The sequence below is a fragment of the Microcaecilia unicolor genome, chromosome 3 (assembly GCF_901765095.1).
Source record: "Microcaecilia unicolor chromosome 3, aMicUni1.1, whole genome shotgun sequence".
Taxonomy (NCBI): Eukaryota; Metazoa; Chordata; class Amphibia; order Gymnophiona; family Siphonopidae; genus Microcaecilia; species Microcaecilia unicolor.
The window spans coordinates 482,101,795-482,121,917 of NC_044033.1; the positions used below are offsets into that span (position 1 = coordinate 482,101,795).

A 20,123-nucleotide genomic window follows, 5' to 3' on the forward strand; every position below is an offset into this window, starting at 1 on the left:
AAGAACATCAACCCTCATAGGACTCCCCCTGTCCTCAATCCTTCTTGTTGAATACAATCAACAAGATAAGACTCAAACTAAGCTGTGGCTTCTGAGCCCAAGCCTAACTTCTAAGACAGACAAGCAGAATGCTGTGGTCAAATGCTGATGAGATATCTAATAAAAATTTCAATGAACATCACTGTCAGCTACCTAAAGTCAATCAGCATCCAGGGTAGACTAAGGCAGAAACTCAATGAACATCACTGTCAGCTATCTAAACTGGTTGATCAGCATCCAGGGTAGACTAAGGCAGAAACTCAACACTATGACCTTTATGAAAACCGTACTGGCATGGCACGACTAATGCAGAAGTGTGTTAGTCTTCACACCCTTTAGCACGTTATCCCTTAAACTAGTTTTATGATGTTGCTGTGCAGGAAAAGAAATTTGATAATCTTATGTATTAGCTTTTCATTGCTCTGTGACCTTATTGATTTCATTAGGCGACAATCCTTCATGTTATGTTGGGCCAAAACATCATGTCTGAAGCACTTGGGAGCACTGTTGTTAATTAAAGATGTGAAATTTAAACATGATAGAGATATATTTGTTTAATGAATGATAAATTTCAGCATTCTTTAGACATTTGATAATATAATGTTGCCCTTTAAGGGCCCGATTTAAGGATTAGGAAAAAATGCAATGGGATAAGTACTGCCAGATGTGTGGTTTTTGTTCATCTCAGCAGTTTTGCAGAACTGTAGTTTAAATTTTTGTCAAACTAGCATATCTCCAAGTCGAACCTTATTTTGGTAAGGAGTTTCCTTAAGGAGATTTTGGGAAAAGAACTGCACAATTATTAATATAATATGAAACAGCTAAAAAATAATGTTCATTTACAGCCATATGAAAGATGCAGTATTATAGTGAGTCAGCTAATATCCTGGATTCTCGAGCTCAGAAGCTCTATGAAAATTCTGAATAATATTGGACATGCTTCCAGACTACCTCTAATCAAAACAAACACATACAGTAAGATTATAATAGCACAGCCCTAACTTATTTCTATTCTATTCTATCTAGTTAACTGGCTACCAAAAGCAATTTGAGGCATTTGTTAATAAGTACACTGAAAGCAGACACTTACATTCAAGAAATCTTAGCTTTTTATAGAGAAATGTCTATAAAAAGCAGGCATTACACAATCCATGAATTGCCATGATCTAAACTTTAAAGTATTTACAATAAGGTATCCAGTAAAGCCTGTTCTCTTTTGTGCCCATTGCACAGAACTGCTTATTATGTTATGGTGCACGACCTTGTACTGCCCTTCGCTAGCCCTGTGTTGTTAACTATTGTTGGACATTGAGGTTGCAGGTTGGTAGACTTAGGAGTAGTGTTAGAAAATTCTTTTTCATTGAGACGGTGGTTGATGCCTAGAATGGTTTCCCAAGGGAAGTGGTGGAGAAAAAAATGGTGGCGGAATTCAAAAAGGCATGGGATGAACACAGAGGATCTCTAATTAGAAAATGAATGTTATAAAAAACAAAACTTAAAGGGTTGCATATGTGTTTGCATGCCAAGCGGTACTTAGATGGCAACTCTGGCTGTATCAACTAAGGCTGGTGCTGGATTGTACAGTCTATGTCCCACATATAGCAATCCAGTTTAGGATGGGCTGGAAAGGGCTTCAACAGAAACTCCAGTAATTTGGAAAGTGAGGACAGCACCGGGCAGGCATTTACAGTTCCACAAATGGCATGACAGATCAGATAGGCTGGGGTGGGCTTTGACAGCTACTCCAGTAGTTGGAAAATAAGGACAGAACCAGGCAGACGTCTACAGTCTATGTCCCAGAAACACCACAGAAAGGCCACAATCAAGTATATAATCTCACGTTCATTGTTGATTTAATCATCAATTGATAATGAGTGTGACAGTTGGGCAAACTGGATGGACCATTCAGGTCTTTATCTGCCATTACTTACTATGTTACTATTAACACCCGGATTCTAGGTAGGTTGCCCAAATTTGGGCTTGGATCCCAGATGCATATGTAAACTAATTAGTCAATTATGTGCTCACAATCAATTATTGGAGTTAATTGAAGTTGACTGGCACTTAATTGGCAGTAATTAGGAGTTACAAAGGCATCTGCCCTATGCCTTATTCTATGACATCCGTGCCTAAATTTCCTAGTGGGATGTAGTTATTGGAAGAGCATGAGCAGATTAGGGGGCATTCCCAGAAGTTAGATGCAATGTTATAGAATAATGTCATATCCGCACTTAAGTTGGGCGCCAACTTCATATAGGTTTCAGCAGGCATAAATCCAGTGCGAGAAAGTTAGTTGCGAGATCCACACTAAGCTAGTATTCTGCTCCCGGATGCCCCCAAAATAGCCAGTTCTGCTTTAGGCACTAACAGTACCAAGGGCTTTCAAAGAAAAGGGGTAACGTCTTTATTCTTATATATTGTTGAAAACAATCCTTTAATGGACGCGACACAGTCCGTGTTTCGGCACTCAGCACCTGCGTCAGGGGTCACGAAGCATTGCAGATAACATACAACTGTATTGTAGAATTCAATACTTATGCTTGAAGCGATGTAGCGCACCGCCGTGTTATCCCTTCTCGCACGATTGAATAGAGAAATACTCTCATGAACGAACTCCTAGTCTTACAAGATCAGTGAACTGGGAGTTCATTCATGAGAGTATTTCTCTGTTCAATCGTGCGAGAAGGGATAACACGGCAGTGCGATACATCGCTTCAAGCATAAGTATTGAATTCTGCAATACAGTTGTATGTTATCTGCTATGCTTCGTGACCCCTGACACAGGTGCTGAGCGCCGAAACATGGACTGTGTCAGGTCCATTAAAGGATTGTTTTCAACAATATATAAGAATAAAGACGTTACCCCTTTTCTTTGAAGGCCCTTGGTACTTTTTGTTTTTGCTCTTTGGACTGGTTTGTACTTTGTTCCCTCTCTTTTGCTATACTATTAGGCACTAACAGGTCATTTTCAGCGGCACTAACCAGTTAAATGCCATTGAAAATGACCAGTTAGCCCTGAACAAGCGAGTTAATGGGCCAGGAGCAGTTTCTGACTGGTTAAATCGCTTTGAATATTGACCCCGTAGGAACACAAAAAAGGATACCACATAAAGCTGAGAGAGATTAAGAAAAGCACAGGCAGAAGAACAAATGTCAAAAGATGAAAAGCTAGATGACAAGACTTTTTCAGGTATGTTGAAAGCTCGAGGTAGAATTACAAGACTCAAAAATACTGAGGGTCAATATGTAGACTGAGATAAGGGAAAAGTGGAATTGCTCAACAATTACTTCTATGAAGCTGGTTCCTCAGAACTGTCCCTCTGTGCTTTAAGAAGGAAAATTTCTGGAGCACCAGTTCATAGTCTGTGAAAGTGATGAAGTAATGGAAGTTAAGCCAATGTGTCTTCTCATAGTGAGTGGGTGTTCCCTGTATGCTCTATGGAAGGAATTATAAAAAGCACTGACTGATAAGATTCTGGAGTTGAGAGGTTGCCAACACTTGGTTAGGAATGCTGTTAGAGCTCTCATTGACTAACTGCTGCTCTTTTTATTGATGGCTAGGCCTTGAACAAGGAGAGGAGGTATCCCAGGCCATTCTGGCCTAACAGAGGAGAAAGGATTTCTGAATACAGATCAGAGAAAGTCTCCAGGTTGTCTGGTTCAGCTAGTACAGTGCAGAGCAGGTATATCCAGCAAAATATTTGGAGGGACCCAGTCTGGAGACTCCTGAAGACTTTCCATATAGAAGTCATGTGGAAAGTGGCATTCTTAAGATGGTTTATGAGGGCAAGAAGATACATCCCATTAAACAATCTTGAACTGAATCCCAGTGCTTCCTAAGCAGAGAGTAAGGAAGTCTTCAGAATTATTGTGATATTTTAAAAAGCCTTACCCCAATTTGAAGAAAAGTGTATTTTGGGGTTTTTTAAGAAGCCCAGAGCACATGCACATTAGGGTCCTTGGCCTAAGTTTTGTGAAGCAACTTGAGAATACCATGAGGTGTATCTGCTTTTGAATATCTTTCAAAGGAAGATAGAAGAGTCCGGGTGCTTTCCAAGGGAGCCACAAAAGGGATCAAAGAGTCTCTTTCTCAACAAGAAAGTCAGGATGAGCAGAGTCGGTAGACCAATCTATGTGGACACTGTCACAAACACCAGAAGACAGCCTGCCCAGCTTCCATATACAAAAAGAGTATTTATCGGCTAAAGAAATTAAAAATATATGCAAAGAAAAGTTAACCAAAATTGTTCCTACTTTTTTGTTTAATCAATTACCTTTTTGTTCTAGTTCTTCAGTTTTGCTGGATGTGTTTTGGTTTTGAAGGATTTCACCAATAAAGGTGACGTTTAGGAAAGCTACAGCTAATTGGACTTGTTTTAGGGGAGTAGAGCAGAGAAGACTATGTTTTAGAGTCAGGCAGTGAGAGCCTTGGGCAGTCGCTTCCCCTCCATCCACCAGAACCCTCAATTTTTCCTTCAATAGAGCCCCCCCCCCCCCCCCCCCCCCCCCATGGAGTAGGTAAAAATGTCCACCCATGACACACAGGTTTCAAATACTCCAGTACAGTAGTTCTCAGCTCAGTCCTTGAGACACACCCAGCCAGTCAGATTTTCAGGGTATCCACAATGAATGTGCATGAGATAAATTTGCCTCCACTGCTTACAATTCTATCTCATGCATATTTATTGTGAGGATCCTGAAATCTGACTGTCTCGGTGTATCCCAAGGACTGGGTTGAGAAACCCTGCTCTAGTACCATCATAACTGATTCTAGGTTTTTTTAAAATCTGTTTGGGCTGCTCTATGTGTTTAAATTCTGTGTTCAGTGTTCTCCTCTTTTATAGCTCACAGAGAAAGGAACTATAACTTTCTCTAAAGTGTTTCCCTGGTCATTGACCCTGGGCTTGACGACAATGAATTAAACTTGGAAACACTGGCATGTATGTGCTGAAGGAATGTGCCACATGGATATGTTAGTTAGTTGAATTGTAGGTGACAGTTTCTTCTTTTTATCTGTACTACATTCCACAAAGGGCCTTAACACACAAGAATGACCCACAAAAGGACACGCTAAGGCCACTTTTTACTGCAGTTTGGTGAAAGGGCCCCTAAGTGCCTAACATGGATTAGTAAAAGGATCACTTAATGCATGACAATGGCATTATTGCACGTTATTTGCCACAAAGCCCTTTGCAAAATATGGGCTTTGTGTCAGATAATGTGCGATAATTCCGTTATTGTGTACTAAGCATTAGTAAAAAGGGGTCATAATGTTTCTGCTTTGCAAGCATCCTTTGTATATATATATATTCCTTTCCAAAATAATCCTAGTTCTATAGGACCGTATAAAGCCCCCCAAAAAATTGTGGTTTGTTTTCAAATTTTTAGATGTTTTTTGCTTGTTTCACATATTTGTTTTAACAACAATTATTTAATATTAGCAAATCAATTGTACGCACATAAATTGTAGATTTACATGTGTTCAATTGATTTTCTACACACAAAGGGGCATTTTACTAAACCATGGTAGCACTAGTGCGTGGCTTACGTGTGTTAAAATGCACTACAGTGAGATACACTGAGGCATCCTGCGGTATTGCACCACTCAGCGCATGATAATCTCGCACTAAAAATATTATTTTATTTTTCAGCGCAGGAGGCGTGCCCATGAGCAGAGACTAGGTGTGCCCTGAGCTGCCCAATTGCCATGGGAGCCCTTACCAACATGTAAATAGGTGGCAGTAAGGGCTCCTGCGGTAATGGCTATGCGCTAGTTGGGAAATTAGAGCGTGACCATTAATTGGGGATATAGCAAATGCAGCTATTTTACTGCCACATCAGAAGTGAGCACAGCTCATGGCAAACTCTGTACTGACAGCAGTGCCAGCCACTTTTTAGCGTGGCTTAGAAAAAGGACACCTATAAGTGTGCTGATGAATACACCCTACTGCAAAGTTTTGATGAAAGCTCATTCTAATAGCAAACAGGAATAACATAATGATGGGAGGCCTAATAGTAAAAAGATTGGCAATGGCCCAAAATGGGCAACTTTCAGATCACTTAGACTTTTTTTCCATATGTAGAAAAAAAACAAAACAAGAAAATCCATGTTTTAGAGGTGAATTACTGTTTGTTCCAAAGCATCTGCGGTTGTAGGTTGGTAGACAATCCTGTATCGTTGTACTCTTCCCTTGGCAGGATCCCACTTTACAGTCAAGCTGTTGGAAGTTGCATTGTACACCTGTAGATTCCGGGGAGCACTCGTCGGAACTGAAGGGAGATTATTAAAAGATAACGTTAAAAATGTAAATATTAGCATCCAGGTTACGAGCAATACTGCAAACATAAGATTTAAGAATCGAGCAAAATGAGGACAAAAAGGATAGATTTGAACCCACCAGTCAGTTAGTGGGCAACTCTATAAGAAAGCCACCAAGATTTAGCTATTATGAATGTGCATAATTAACCTGAATTCTGGCATTTACGCTCTATGGCTGATGTAAGTGATCACATCTAGAATATGGGTGTATCGATAAAGCAGCAGATTTGAGGGCTGAGGCACACACAACAATGGAGAAATAAAAAAAAAGCACCAAGGGTTGTTCAAGCATGGGAAAGTCAAGAGTCTTTTATTAGATCCAACACTGGCCATGTTTCAGCAACGCAGTGCCTGTGTCAGGAATCAATAGAATCATTGCCCAGGGAGGACTTGGAGGACTTGCTGCACAGTGCTAAATAATTATGGTTTGCCACCAAAGCAGCTTGCTGATTTTTATGGGCTTTCAGCCTAATAAATTAAGTACATTGGTTCTATTTATTTATTTATTGCGCTTGTATTCCACATTTTCCCACCTATTTGCAGGCTCAATATGGCTTACAAAGATCTGTTATGGCATCGCCAATACAGGTTAAAAGATACAAATTGGTGTTATAAAGAGATCAAGGACAACAGAGAAGAACTAAGTGAACATTTAAAGAAAGACGTCGTTTAAGTTGGGGTGGGGTGGTGAAGCGTTATGGTTAAGCTATGGGTTCTCGTGGTAGGCCTTGTTGAAGAGATAGGTTTTCAGAGATTTGCGAAAGATAGTTATTGATCCCTGACATAGGCGCTTTGTTGGCAAAACATAGCCTTTGTTTGGTCGAATAAAGGGCTCTTGGCTTTCCCATGCTTAAACAACCCTTGATACTTTTTTTTATTTCTGCATTTGATAAAGCCCATTCAATTCCTATGGGCTTCGTTGCATTTGCTGTACGGAAATTACAACCGTGGCTTTGTAAAAAGAGCCCTTGGCATATTACACTGATATTCTATAAAGAAAAGAAAGTGTCTACTTTTCTTTACAGAATAGGCTCCAAGTAGGTGTGTTGTAAGCAATTAAATGTAGTTGTGCTTTATAAAATTATCCCCTTTGTGCAGTTCTTGCCCCCAGCCTTTCATTTGCTACATGTCCTTGAACGGAGGGAGGAGGAAATTACACAGGAAAAAAACTGTGCAAGAAATAACTAATTCAAAAATTAATGCAGAAAAATAAAACCTTGGTTAAAAGATGCATGAGTTCACATGTACATAAGCACAAGAATGTTCAAGAAGTGTTGGGGTTCACTGTTTTGTTTTGGGGGGGGGGGGGGGTTGCTCTGGCTTTGCCAAGTCTTGGATTGTTATTGTAATCCACATAGGATAAACTACAGTGCAAGATCAAGTTTTAAATAAACTACAGGTCATATGCCTTCCAGTTGAGATAACAAATATGTAAACTATAATTGCAGGTGTAAATCATTTCTAAATTCCAAGGAAATGTTTCATAACAACATTTATTGCTATATGTTGGTAACTGTTAACTCTCCAAGGAGTTCTACGAAAACAGAAACGCAGCAAGGGGCTGTCATATAAAATTTGGCTGTCAAATTAAAGACAGCTAACCTTAGGCATTTCCAAGTTCTGTAGATTAAACAGGAGTGGGGGAAGGATGAAACATATTGGACTTTGCTAGTAAATCATTCAAGGCTTCAAGGTTTGACTAATCAATTTTGAAGGTTGAATAGGAAAAAATGTTTATTATTAGTTAAAAAGCAATAACATATTGCCATTTCAACATCAGTTAAATATCAATTATTTAGTATCAGGTACAAATTTGTTGTAATGCAGTGTTTTTATGGACCTTCTACATCATAGGTAACCATGTCTAATCATAGATCTGTTGGGGGTCCTTTTACCAAGCTGTGGGAAAAAGGGCCCTGAACTAGTGGTGGAGGCCTTTTTACCGCAGCGGGTAAAAAGCCCCCAGACAGACATGGCCATGCAGTAAAATAACTCTTTCTGTGTGACCATGGAGCAGGGAACCCTTACTGCCACCCATTGTGGTGGCAATAAGGACTCCTGCAGTAACCTGGAGGTAACTGGGCAGCATGTGGCGATGCCTGATTACTGCCAGATTACTGCCACTCAAGCCATTTCTGGGGGGTTTCTTTTCGCCCAGAAATGGCACGCGCTTGGGGCAGAACTACCACTAGCGACCATGTTGGGCCGGCAGTATCCTGATTTAGCGTTCGGTAAACCCACATTGGGCTTACCGACGTTTTGTAAAAGACCCCCTTGGTAAGGAATTCCAAAGACCTGTTTCTGCACAGACAATGGTCTAGTATTTGAAATGGAAGGAAATTGCATTTTATTAATAGGAATATAATAAGAATATGTCTAGCTTTTTTTTTTTTTGGGGGGGGGGGGGTTCCATATGATACAACATTAAGATTAAGAATAAATGTCTTACCTGGTGGTGTAGTAGTAAATTTGGGCACTATTGGGGAGCAAAAAATAAATAAATAAATAAGTTTGATTCCTTCCAGATTTATGTACTTAAAACTATACATGCATGCAGACATACAAACATTTATTTATTGGGGGGGGGGGGGGGTTTAACACTGACTGGTGTCAGCTAAATTAGACCCAGATATTCAAGGTCAGATGATATCCAGGCACTGGCTTTGAATATCTGGGCATGTATGGCCAGGAGCTAGTTGTTGGCACTTATGTGGGTCTCAGCTAATATTCAACCAGGACAACATAACACACATATCCAGATCCAAGCTGAATATTAGCCAGGATACAGATAAGAAGATCTGTCAGTCCGACTCAGTTCTATCTTCCAAACCTTTATCATGATTCTGATCTCTCCTCCAATACCCCATCAGTTCCAATTTCCCCTCCAGCTCCCCCAGGCTTGACCTCTCACCCACACCTCCCACAAGTTCTATTCTTCCCTTCCAAGCCCTCTCCCCACTTCCAGTTACAATCTCCCTGATTTTTCTGCCAACCTCACCTCCCTTAGACCCCCTTCTACCACTGGGACTTCCCTGGAGGTGATTCCTGGTAGTCTAGTGGGACATGGCAGTCCCCTTCCACTCCTGCCCTATCAGCTCTGGGATCACATTGATGGTGCTGATCCCTAGTACTAGTTTGGTGGTACTAATGCTAGGGGAGCTCAACCTTCCATTTAAGGAGAACTAGAGCAAGGTCAGGCTGCGACCCAGAAATTATGTAGGTGCCGGCCAATATTCAATGGTGCACTCACATAGTTAAACGGCCAAAGATGTGTCACTGCTTAGCTATGAGGGCATTGGAACTGAATATGCCCTAGGCCTGCATAAATGCCAGCTCCTCTATGACTCCGCCCTCAGACCATACCCCCACTGCCCAGATTCTAATGAGATGGTTAGTGATGATATCTAGCAGCACTTCCAATTAAATGCTGCTGAATATTGGCAGCCAGCTCATTCTGTGTGGGTTAAGCAGACAGAAGCCTCTTCTACCTGCATAAATCACACCAAATGTCGACCTTTTTATTCACGTGGATCACCCTCCTCTACCCCTAGACTTCCAGCTCAGTCAGAACTTGCCCTAACATTCAGGATAAGCCCTAGGGAGACGAGGGATCCAGAGCACAGGAAATCACTGACTGAGGAGGGGTGAGCTGTGGCTGTCGCAATTACTTCCCACATTACTAAATACATGTCAACCAGCAAGAACAGGACCCTTTTGAGCAAAGGATTAGGAGCAGTTGTTCCTCTCACCATACCTTATGGCCTTCCTTGTCAACATACCCAGTGCAATTTATAACAGGACTCTGGACCTGAGGTCTTCCTTTGTGGCAGCCAGGGCTTTTCCTTGATTAGACTTTCTTGATTAGGTTCTCCCATTGTAATGACAGCCTCAACAGTGAGCCACAGACCACAGTTCATTTCAGAGCTCAGTGCACAGGCACTCTGATGTTCCTAACATCCTCCTCCCCTCCTTATCCCTATCATGTATAACTATTGCCAACAAAGCACTCCCTACTTGTCCAATGAGTGGAATTCAAGTCTCCCTGCCATAGGTCATCCCCATTTAACCATAGTATAAAAATACATAATGGAAATAAGATAACTTACACGTTCTTTCAGTGCCGACTAGATCACTACTTTCTGATTCATCGGGATAGATAGCAGTAATTGCAACCTCGTACAAGGTTTCTGGTGTCAAGTTATCAAACACCATGGTATTTACATCACCATCTACAATGGTCTTGAAAACAAAAGAAAGACAAAAATAGCACAGTCATTAAAAATATTTTCATAGATACCACTATCATGACTGATAAATTTGATCCATTTCTAAATGTAGTCATTTGGATTTAACTTATGCCTTTTCATTTGTAGTTTAAGTAGAGTTACATTTAGGTACACTAGGTATCACTAGGGGAATTAAAATCAAAGGGGTTATTCACTTAAGGTTTTCTTCCATGTTGTGTCTATAGGAAAAATGCTTAGTAAATAGAGCCCTAAGTTTGTACCTGAGGTAATGGAGGATGACGTGACTTGCCCAAGGTCACAAGGAACATCTGCAAGATTTTAACCCTGGCTTTCAGCCCACTACTCTAACCACTGGGCTACACTACAGTATCACTATGTAAGTAATAATGATCACTACAGAAACCTTTTCTGTGCGGTCAATATATTTGGTAACCTCCACAGATCAACAGATACAACCCTAGCCACCGCCATCCCTAATTTTGGAGATGAAATGCTCAAGGTAAAGCCTAGGATCCTTAATCAGCTTTATTAAGAAAGTACTTCTGGATTAGGCTGTCATTGTTACCATTAAAAAATATCACATCAGCCATCTGAAATTAAAATGAAACTATCCCCTCGATATTCAAAAACATTTAACTGGCTAGGATCGGCACCTGGCCGGTTAAATGCCCCATAGCTGGCTATCCGCAAATTTTCAGTGGGACATGGCCGGCCACGGTAAGCAGATAGCAGATAGCCGGTTATATGTGCGATATAACTAGCTATCTGTTGATTTTCAGTGCGAGTTTGGCAGCCACATTTGGCCGCATCAAAACCTGGAATACCTTTGGCCCTTTCAAACTTAACTGGCCAGCACTGAATACTGGCTTGGCCGGTTAAGTTTGAACCAGCCAAAAATAAACCGGATATTCAATGCTTGTCACCAGGCACAGTGCTATCTCCCACAGTCTGAATATCGGGCCTATGTATTAAAACGGTCAATGATCTCACTGGTAAGGGTCTTAGAAGTAAACAGTGTTCATCTGGAAACACTTGAGATAGTTTTCCAAATGAAAGCAGCAGTTTTTCAAGATTTAGAAGTATAGTTATCAACAAGGATTATGTTTAGGATATGTTATTTTTCTGTTCTCTCATTCTATTTTAGCACAAGTCTCATTTTATGCAATGAGACCTAATTACTAATAAATGGGATTAACAAACAGCAACAAAACATGTCTTAATGGTAGCCCACATTGATAACTTTCTTCCTAACTTGTAAACTCCACAAGGAGGTTTAATATATTATTAGTATTGGGTTAACAGACCTTGACTTTTTCTCTAAATAGATTGAGTGGGATATGAACCTACTTTTCCTGTTGGATACCTCATATTCTTTATGTATTACCTGTTTTAGGCTGATTACTAAGGCCCTCTGAAGCATAGTGTCCATTATGATAGTTTTGCAACATATTTTAGTGTAAAGTAATAATATGTTTAGCTTTAAATGGCAAAATTCTGTAAGAAATGTCTAAAAAAATTTTCATGTAGTTCTCCAGCTTTGCATTAGGGCCTTAACTCCCCCTACCAATGAACTACCAGTAAATGCTCTTTTGCAAGTCGCTGTTACTTACATTTCAGAAAAAGAGCTAATTTTGAATGGTCTCCTTAATATATTCAATAGGGTGATTAGCCCTACCTCAAGCTGGTCTGTTGTACCGATGGGTACCCAGGTTATTCTATATAGGGCTACATCTGGAGAACCATGGTCCCAAGTCCCTCTGAAACTCTGTTTTGTCACTTCAGAGAATTTAAGATTAACCGGGGCAGGAACAGCACCTGTCAGAGCAAGAAGAACACTCTTTAAAATTAAGTTCTTGAAAATAAATGCAATGAATGAATTTAATGTTGAAAACTTGTGTCTTGCATTGGTTGAAAACTTATTCCATGATGGATTACAAGGTGCACAGAATCAAAATTAATGCTCCAGCTCAAAAATATGTTAAATTTCAACTAAATGGCATCATACAGGAAGAAGAAGAGGCAACCAGGCCTCCCTAATACCAGAAATATACATAAGATGGCCTGCCAAAGGCTTGCAAAAACTGTAAATACTCCTGAAAAATAATGAAAAGGAATGTGGGAGACCTCAAGAGAAAGATAATTTTAAAAACTGTAGAAACAGGAAAATAATCTCAGATATACAACTAGGCAATACATTTTAAGACTGAAACTAATTGCTTGTCTTTCATAACAGTATGTCTTTGCTCTAGATAACTTGGTATTGCTTCACAATTTGCACGTTTATCCATCTACCTAATAGTTTCAGGCATAATAATTATAAACAACGTGTTAGAAAAACTGTGCATGTGAGTGAGGGAGTAACAAAAGACTATCTTGATAGACAGAATACAAGAAAGATCATAAAAATATTTATCATTTTATTTATTTATTTATTTGTTTGTTTGTTTATTTATTGGGATTTATTAACTGCCTTTATGAACAGATTCACCTAAGGCGGTGTACTGCAGTTACAGTTTAACATAAAACTTACAATTTTGTTAACATCGTAACTACTACTACTAGAACTACTTATTCATTTTTATAGCACTACTAGACGTAGGCAGCGTTGTATACTTGAACATGAAGAGACAGTCCCTGCTTGACAGAGCTTACAATCTAATCAGGACAGACAAACAGGACAAATAAGAGATAAGGAAAATACTAAGGTGGGAATGATAAAACAGGCATGGGTACTGAACAAGTGAATAGGGGTTCGGAGTTAAAAGCAGCATCAAAAAGGTGGGCTTTTAGCCTAGATTTGAATATGGCCAGAGATTGAGCTTGACGTACTGGCTCGGGAAGTCTATTCAAGGTATATGGTGCAGCAAGATAAAAGGAATGTAGTCTGGAGTTGGCAGTGGAAGAGAAGGGTATAGATAAGAGAGATTTACCCAATGAATGAAGTTCCCGGGGAGGAGTATAGGGAGAAATAAGAGTGGAGAGGTACTGAGGAGCTGCAGAGTGAATGCACTTGTAAGTCAGTAAGAGGAGTTTGAACTGTATGCGGAAACGGATAGGAAGCCGATGAAGTGACTTGAGGATAGAGGGCTATTATGAGCATAGTGACACTGGTGGAATATGTCGTGCAGCAGAGTTTTGAATAGATTGAAGGGGAGAGAGATGGCTTAGTAGGAGACCTGTGAGATGCAAGCTGCAGTAGTCTAAGCAAGAGGTGATAAGAGTGTGGAAAAGGATTTTGGTAGTGTGCTCAGAAAGAAAAAGATTAATTTTGGTGATATTATAGAGAAAGAAACGACATGTTTTGTCAGTCTATTGGATATGTGCAGAGAAAGAGAGGAGTCAAAGATGACACCAAGGTTACGAGCTGATGAGACAGGGAGGATGAGAGTGTTATCCACAGAGATAGAGGTCATGTTTAGTTTCAGGTGGCGGTGAGACATCCAGGCAGCAATGTCAGACAGGCAGGCTGATACTTGGGCTTGGATTCCTGCTGAAATTTCTGGTGTGGAGAGGTAGATCTGGGAGTCATCAGCATAAAAGTGATACTGAAAACCATGGGATGAGATCAGAGCACCAAGGGAAGAAGTATAGATGGAGAAAAGAAGAGTTCCCAAGATAGATCCCTGAGGTACACCAACTGATAGTGGGATAGAAGTGGAGGAGGATCCACCAGAGTATACACTAAAAGTGTGATGAGAGGAGTCACGTGATGCTGTAGAGGGAGTGAGACGTGTTCTCAGGCTCTCTTAGGCCCCAACACCTCTTAATTCACTGTGGAAACCTTAAACTAAATAAATACAGGACGGGAACCAACGGAGCACTAAACGAAAGTAGCGCATAGCAGATGGACAAATTTATAGAAACATCGGGGAAAGCAATGGCGAGTAGAGGGCAGAAAAAAGAAAAGGAAAAGGAGAAGGCCCGAAGCGCGGAAAGCGCGGCAGAAGCAAAACAAATGCCGGAAACCCCCGTGTTCTCCCTGGAACAGCTATCGCAACTCACCGCGGCGGTGGAGAAGGCAATGGAGCCGAGATGGGAGCGGCTGGAAGGGCGGCTAGCAAATATGGAAACGCTGCTAGGCGAAACAGCGCAAAGAGCAACGGAGCTGGAGCGAAGGGTCTCGGCGCTGGAGGATGCAGAGACACCGGCAGCTCAAAAGCTGGAGCGAGCATTGGGGAAGATCGAAAATATGGCGTCGGCCCTAGACGACCTACAAAATAGGTCAAGGAGAGCAAACCTCCGGATCATTGGCGTCCCTGAATCAGTGGGGGATGGCGTACTGTGCACCACAATAGAAAAATGGCTAAAAGAAGAGTTCGCGCTCTCGGACCACGCGGGTCCGCTATGCCTGGAGCGGATCCATCGCGTGGGCAGAAAACAAGAAGGGAGACAGGCTCCGAGAGCAATTATACTGAAAGTACACAATTATTTACACAAAGTGGAAATCTTGCAGGGATACCGGATGAAGAGGGACTCTACTCAATATGAAGGACACACAGTTCGAATATTCCAGGATTACTCGGCACAGCTGCAGGGAAGGAGGAGAAACTTTACCCCGCTGTGCAAGAGACTGCATGAGGCACGCATTCAATTCATGCTGATTTACCCAGCCATTCTCAAGATCAAGCACGAGGGACGATGGAGGTCTTTCGAAGAAGTGGCAGGGGCCTTAGCGTTTATAAATGAGATAGAGAATAATGTGAACAATATCCATGTCAGTAACAACGTTCAGTGAAGTTCCTGTGTATAGGTATGACAAAGAACCTGTGAAATTGTTATTTTTCAGTGTAATGATGGTTGGAAACATTCCATAAAGTAAGGGGTGGAAACCTGGGTACTTTGGAAAAGCTACAGAGGTGGGGGGGCCACTAGCATTGAAGTGACTCTAGGTCTGTAGGAATATGGACCCAGAACTACAGTTGCACGGGGAAGGAGGGGAGGAGGGAGGGGGGAAGGGGGGGATGGATGGGAGGGAGTAGGGGGTAGAATTTTGGAACCACGTGGCACTTCACATGCAGAGAACTCGAGGCAGGAAAGTCAGGGTCAATACGCAGAAAATAAATTAAGAGAGCTGGATAGCTGGGAACAGCAAAGCTCTGGGGGGGAGGCTGGGCGCCCCTGGAGCAACGTAATGAGAGAACGGACAGAGAAACAAAGTATTGCTCCTGGCTAAGAAGCAGAGAGGTAAGGGTGGTCTCCTGGAATGTCTGCGGGGTTACGTCCCCAGTAAAGAGAACTAAGATTCTAGATGCGCTGAAACGCCATGGGGCTCAGGTAGCTTGTATTCAGGAGACCAGACTCTCACAAGAGGAAAGTGAAAAATTGAAAAGGCAATGGGTGGGAGAAGTACATTGCTCACCAGCAAAAGGTAGAAAGGGAGGGGTGGCTATTCTAATTCACAAGGCCCTAGCTTGCCAAGTTACACCGCTGTTTACAGACACAGAAGGGAAATATGTGGGGGTCAAACTCAAGCTACAAGGTAGGGATCGGCTCCTGATAGCAGTTTATGCACCTACAGGAACCAATAAGGCTTTTTACTCTCAGCTGTTGGCTAAGTGTCAACAGTATCCAGAATTGCCTATAATAGTGGCAGGGGACATGAATCAGGTTTATGACTGGGAAATGGATCACTCAGGGCCTAGACACAAAGGGACCCCATCTGGCCCCTCATTGCTGGAGTCCTTCTGCAGGCTAGTGGGACTGGTAGATGCGTGGCGGTTGCTAAATCTGGAAGAGAAGGACTACACACATATCTCTAGGGCCCATAGAACCCACTCTAGATTAGATTATATCCTCCTCTCGCAGGAACTCTTCAGCCAAGTACAAGGGGCTAAAATAGGGCCGGAGGGTCTCTCAGATCACGCAATGATATGGGTGGATTTCGAAGCGCAGGCATACTACAGAGTGCAGGGGAACTGGAGGTTCCCAGCTTACCTTTACCACTCGGCAGACTTTAAGAAGTACTTGCTTGCAAAGTGGGAGGACTACTGCACATTTAATGCGCAGCACACGGATGACCCAGTGCTCTTCTGGGCAGCTGCAAAGGCAGTCATAAGGGGACACATAATTGCATATGTCAGTCAGCGCAACCGCCGCATTGCAAAAGGTATTATAGAAAGAGAGCACCAGTTCAGAGAGGCAAAGCGGCGGCATATAAAGTCGCCCACCACAGGGAATTATGAAGCGCTGATGGTGGCACGAGCAGCCTTGAATGAGTTGTTACATGAGCGAATGACCCGTTCCCTAATATATAGGAAATACAAGATGTATAAATATGGAGATATAGCAGGGGGGCGCTTAGCAAGGATGGTGAAAGGAGCCCGTGGGTCTCACTTCATTGTAGCCATTAAAGACAGTGCGGGGCAGGTGAAGACAAGAGCCGAAGACATAGCTGAGACACTCTGGGGTCATTTTGCAGCACTATATCAAGGGGGGGAAGGGAACTTAGAGGCAATAAGAACCTATCTGAGAAATTCGGAGATACCACAACTCACTGCGGAGGAGGCAGCAGGGCTAAACGAGCCGATAACAGCTAAGGAAATCCAGAGAGCTATTAAGGCATTAAAACTATTCTCGGCACCCGGACCAGATGGCTATTCGGGCGAATTTTATAAACTATTGGGGAACCAGTTGGTAGGACCGCTGTGGGAATATTATATGGAAGTGATAGAACACGAGACTTTACCCCCACAGGCGAACACAGCATTAATCAGCCTAATACCAAAGGGAGGGAGAGATCTGTTGAGCCCCGGATCGTATAGGCCGATATCATTGATTAACGTAGACCTTAAAATTTTGTCCCGCATACTAGCAGATAGATTGGCTCCCTTGCTGCCCCAGCTGGTACATGATAGCCAGGTGGGATTTGTTAGAGGGCGGCAGTCAGTGCTTAATGTGCGTAAATTGTTAGCAACTGTGATCTATGCAGCGGTGGAGGGGGAGGGTGGTCTTATAGCTAGTTTAGACGCAGAGCGCGCCTTTGACAGGGTGCTCTGGCCCTTCATGTTCGAAACTTTGCAGTGGGTAGGAATAACGGGCTGGGTTCTACAGGCCATACGAACGCTATATTCATCACCAAAGGCAATGCTTATAATTAATGGGGTTAGAAGCCGGGAACTAGATATAGAGTGTGGGACAAGGCAGGGTTGCCCCTTGTCCCCTCTGCTATTTGTGCTCTCATTGGAACCGTTGCTGTGCAAGGTGCGGGCAGAAGAGGGAATAAAGGGAATAAGAATCCAAGGGGTAGCAACAAAAATTCTTGCATACGCAGACGATTTACTATTGCTCCTAGATGAGGGCCACTCATCCCTGTACTGTTTACTAGAGGTGCTGCAAACATACGGGAACCTTTCAGGCTTTAAACTTAACCTCGCCAAATCACAGGGGTTGCCATTGGGAGAGGGAACAAGGGATAGTTGGAACGGGGAATTCCCACTGGGGTGGGCAGAAGGTAATATTAAATACTTAGGAGTCCGGGTGTCAGGGGACTTGTCAACATTGTACAAACTCAATGTATTGCCACTGCTGATGGAGACTCGAAGGCTTCTGCAACTCTGGGGCGCCTACCCCATTTCGTTAATGGGCCGTATAGCGCTGTTTAATATGTTGATAGCGCCTAAGTGGCTTTATCTATTTCAAATGTTGCCACTATTTATGCGGAGGAGGGAGGAGAGGAGGTTGTCTCAACTGATTCAGGAATTCCTGTGGAAAGGCCGGCGCCCCAGATTACCAATATCGGTGCTGCAGAAGCCTAGGGCCCATGGGGGAATGGGGCTGCTGAATGTAAGGTACTTGGGGGTGTCCTGCATATTAAGGCACATTAGAGACTGGCTGGCTGGTACACAGAACTTCACGCCAACTGATATAGAGACCTTACTATCTCCCAGGGAGCACCTGGGATGGCTGCTGCACACCACGGGGAGGAGGCCGCAGCTGGAAATCAGGAAAAACCCATTTGTCAACTCAGCACGGGAAGCATGGAGATGGCTGTGTCGGCGGCACGGATTCTCACCAGCGGTGACGCCCTTTCTGCCACTTAAACATAACCCGGACTTTCCGGTGGGGACCTCTTCTAGAACATTTGCGGAATGGCACTCGCGAGGGATTCAATATCTATATCAGATACTGGATGAGGAAGGACAACTTAAGGCACTGTCTGAGCTGCAGCGAGAGTTTGGGCTACAGAGGGCAGACTCCCTTGCATATTATCAAGTGAGACATTATATACACTCATTGGGCTGGATGAATTTATGTGAAGATGTGCAGGAGGTTATAAGCTCGGCGCTGACATTGGGGGCACAGAATGTGGTGCCGCTGAGATTCTTTCACAGAAACCTCCTAGACTCGACGGAGGATATTAATTACAAAGGCTATGCACAAAAGTGGACGTCAGACCTTAGAGAGGAAGTGTCGGAGACGCTGTTCACAGGATTTCTGACTAGCATACGGAAAAGCGCCACGTTCCCTCGTGACTGGGAGTTGCAGTACAGGTTTGCACTGAGACTTTATGTGGCGCCTAATCGAGCATTTAAGGCAGGGTTCGGAGCCTCTGGGGCATGCCTGAAATGTGGCCAAGATCCAGCTACTTTAAGCCATATGTTTTGGCTATGTCCGCAGGTGCAGAGCTTCTGGAGAGCGGTGGTAGGAGCCATTGAGAAGTATTGGAACTGTACAGTGCCTGTACAACCCTTGCTTTTATTTGAAGACTTTAAAAATGTAGGTCTCCGAGTACCGGGCTTGAAGGGGTTTTTGCAAAGAGCGCTGTTGCAGGGGAAAAGAGTAATACTGACAAACTGGAGAGAGAGTGCAAGCCCAACTTTGGCCCAATGGAGAGTACAAATGATAGAAATGTTGAAATTAGAAAGACGTGGAGTACAAGACTTTGAAACTGTTGCGGGTAAACACCTGACAAGCATCTGGAGCAATTTTTGGGACACTCTTCAACCAGCAGCCAGGAGCAGACTACTTAATTGCTAAACATGTGTGACCTTGGGAAGACCCTGCTATGTTGGGAAGCCACTAAACTGAGGAGTAGAAGAGGGAGGAAGGGAGGGGGGATAAGAGGGAAGGGATGGGAGGGGGGAGGGAGGGACTGTAGGGGTAGAATAGGTTGTTAAAAGAAATACCCAGATATCGAGTTGAAAGTAATAGTTACCAGAAGTTAACATGTTGCATTACATTGTGATGTGCTATGGTTACAGTACATGAATGTATCTTGTTTGAGAGCATCGATTAATAATAAAAAGATTTAAACACAAAAGTGTGATGAGAGAGATAAGAAGAAAACCAGTAAAGAACAGAGCCCTGAAATCCAAATGAAGACAGTGTATCAAGGAGTAGGCTGTGATCGCAGTGTCAAAAGCAGCAGATAGATCGCGAAGGATGAGGATAGAATACAGGCCTTTGGATCTGGCCAGGAACAGGTTATTGGAGACTTAAGCAAGCATTGTTTCAGTTTAATGAAGAGGGCAAAAGCCAGATTGAAGTGGATCAAGAATAGCTTGAGATGAAAGAAAGTC

The 20,123-nt window shown here is 42.7% G+C and overlaps 1 protein-coding gene across 1 annotated transcript in view; it reads right to left on the minus strand.

The window, feature by feature from the left end:
* Nucleotides 1-20,123, minus strand: part of COL12A1 (collagen type XII alpha 1 chain) — a 384,763-nt gene that overhangs the window by 161,620 nt on the left and 203,020 nt on the right. The window contains 4 exon segments of the mRNA XM_030199047.1: nt 6,167-6,309; nt 8,808-8,834; nt 10,465-10,597; nt 12,281-12,420. Of these exon segments, the coding sequence (XP_030054907.1) occupies nt 6,167-6,309; nt 8,808-8,834; nt 10,465-10,597; nt 12,281-12,420 (443 nt within the window).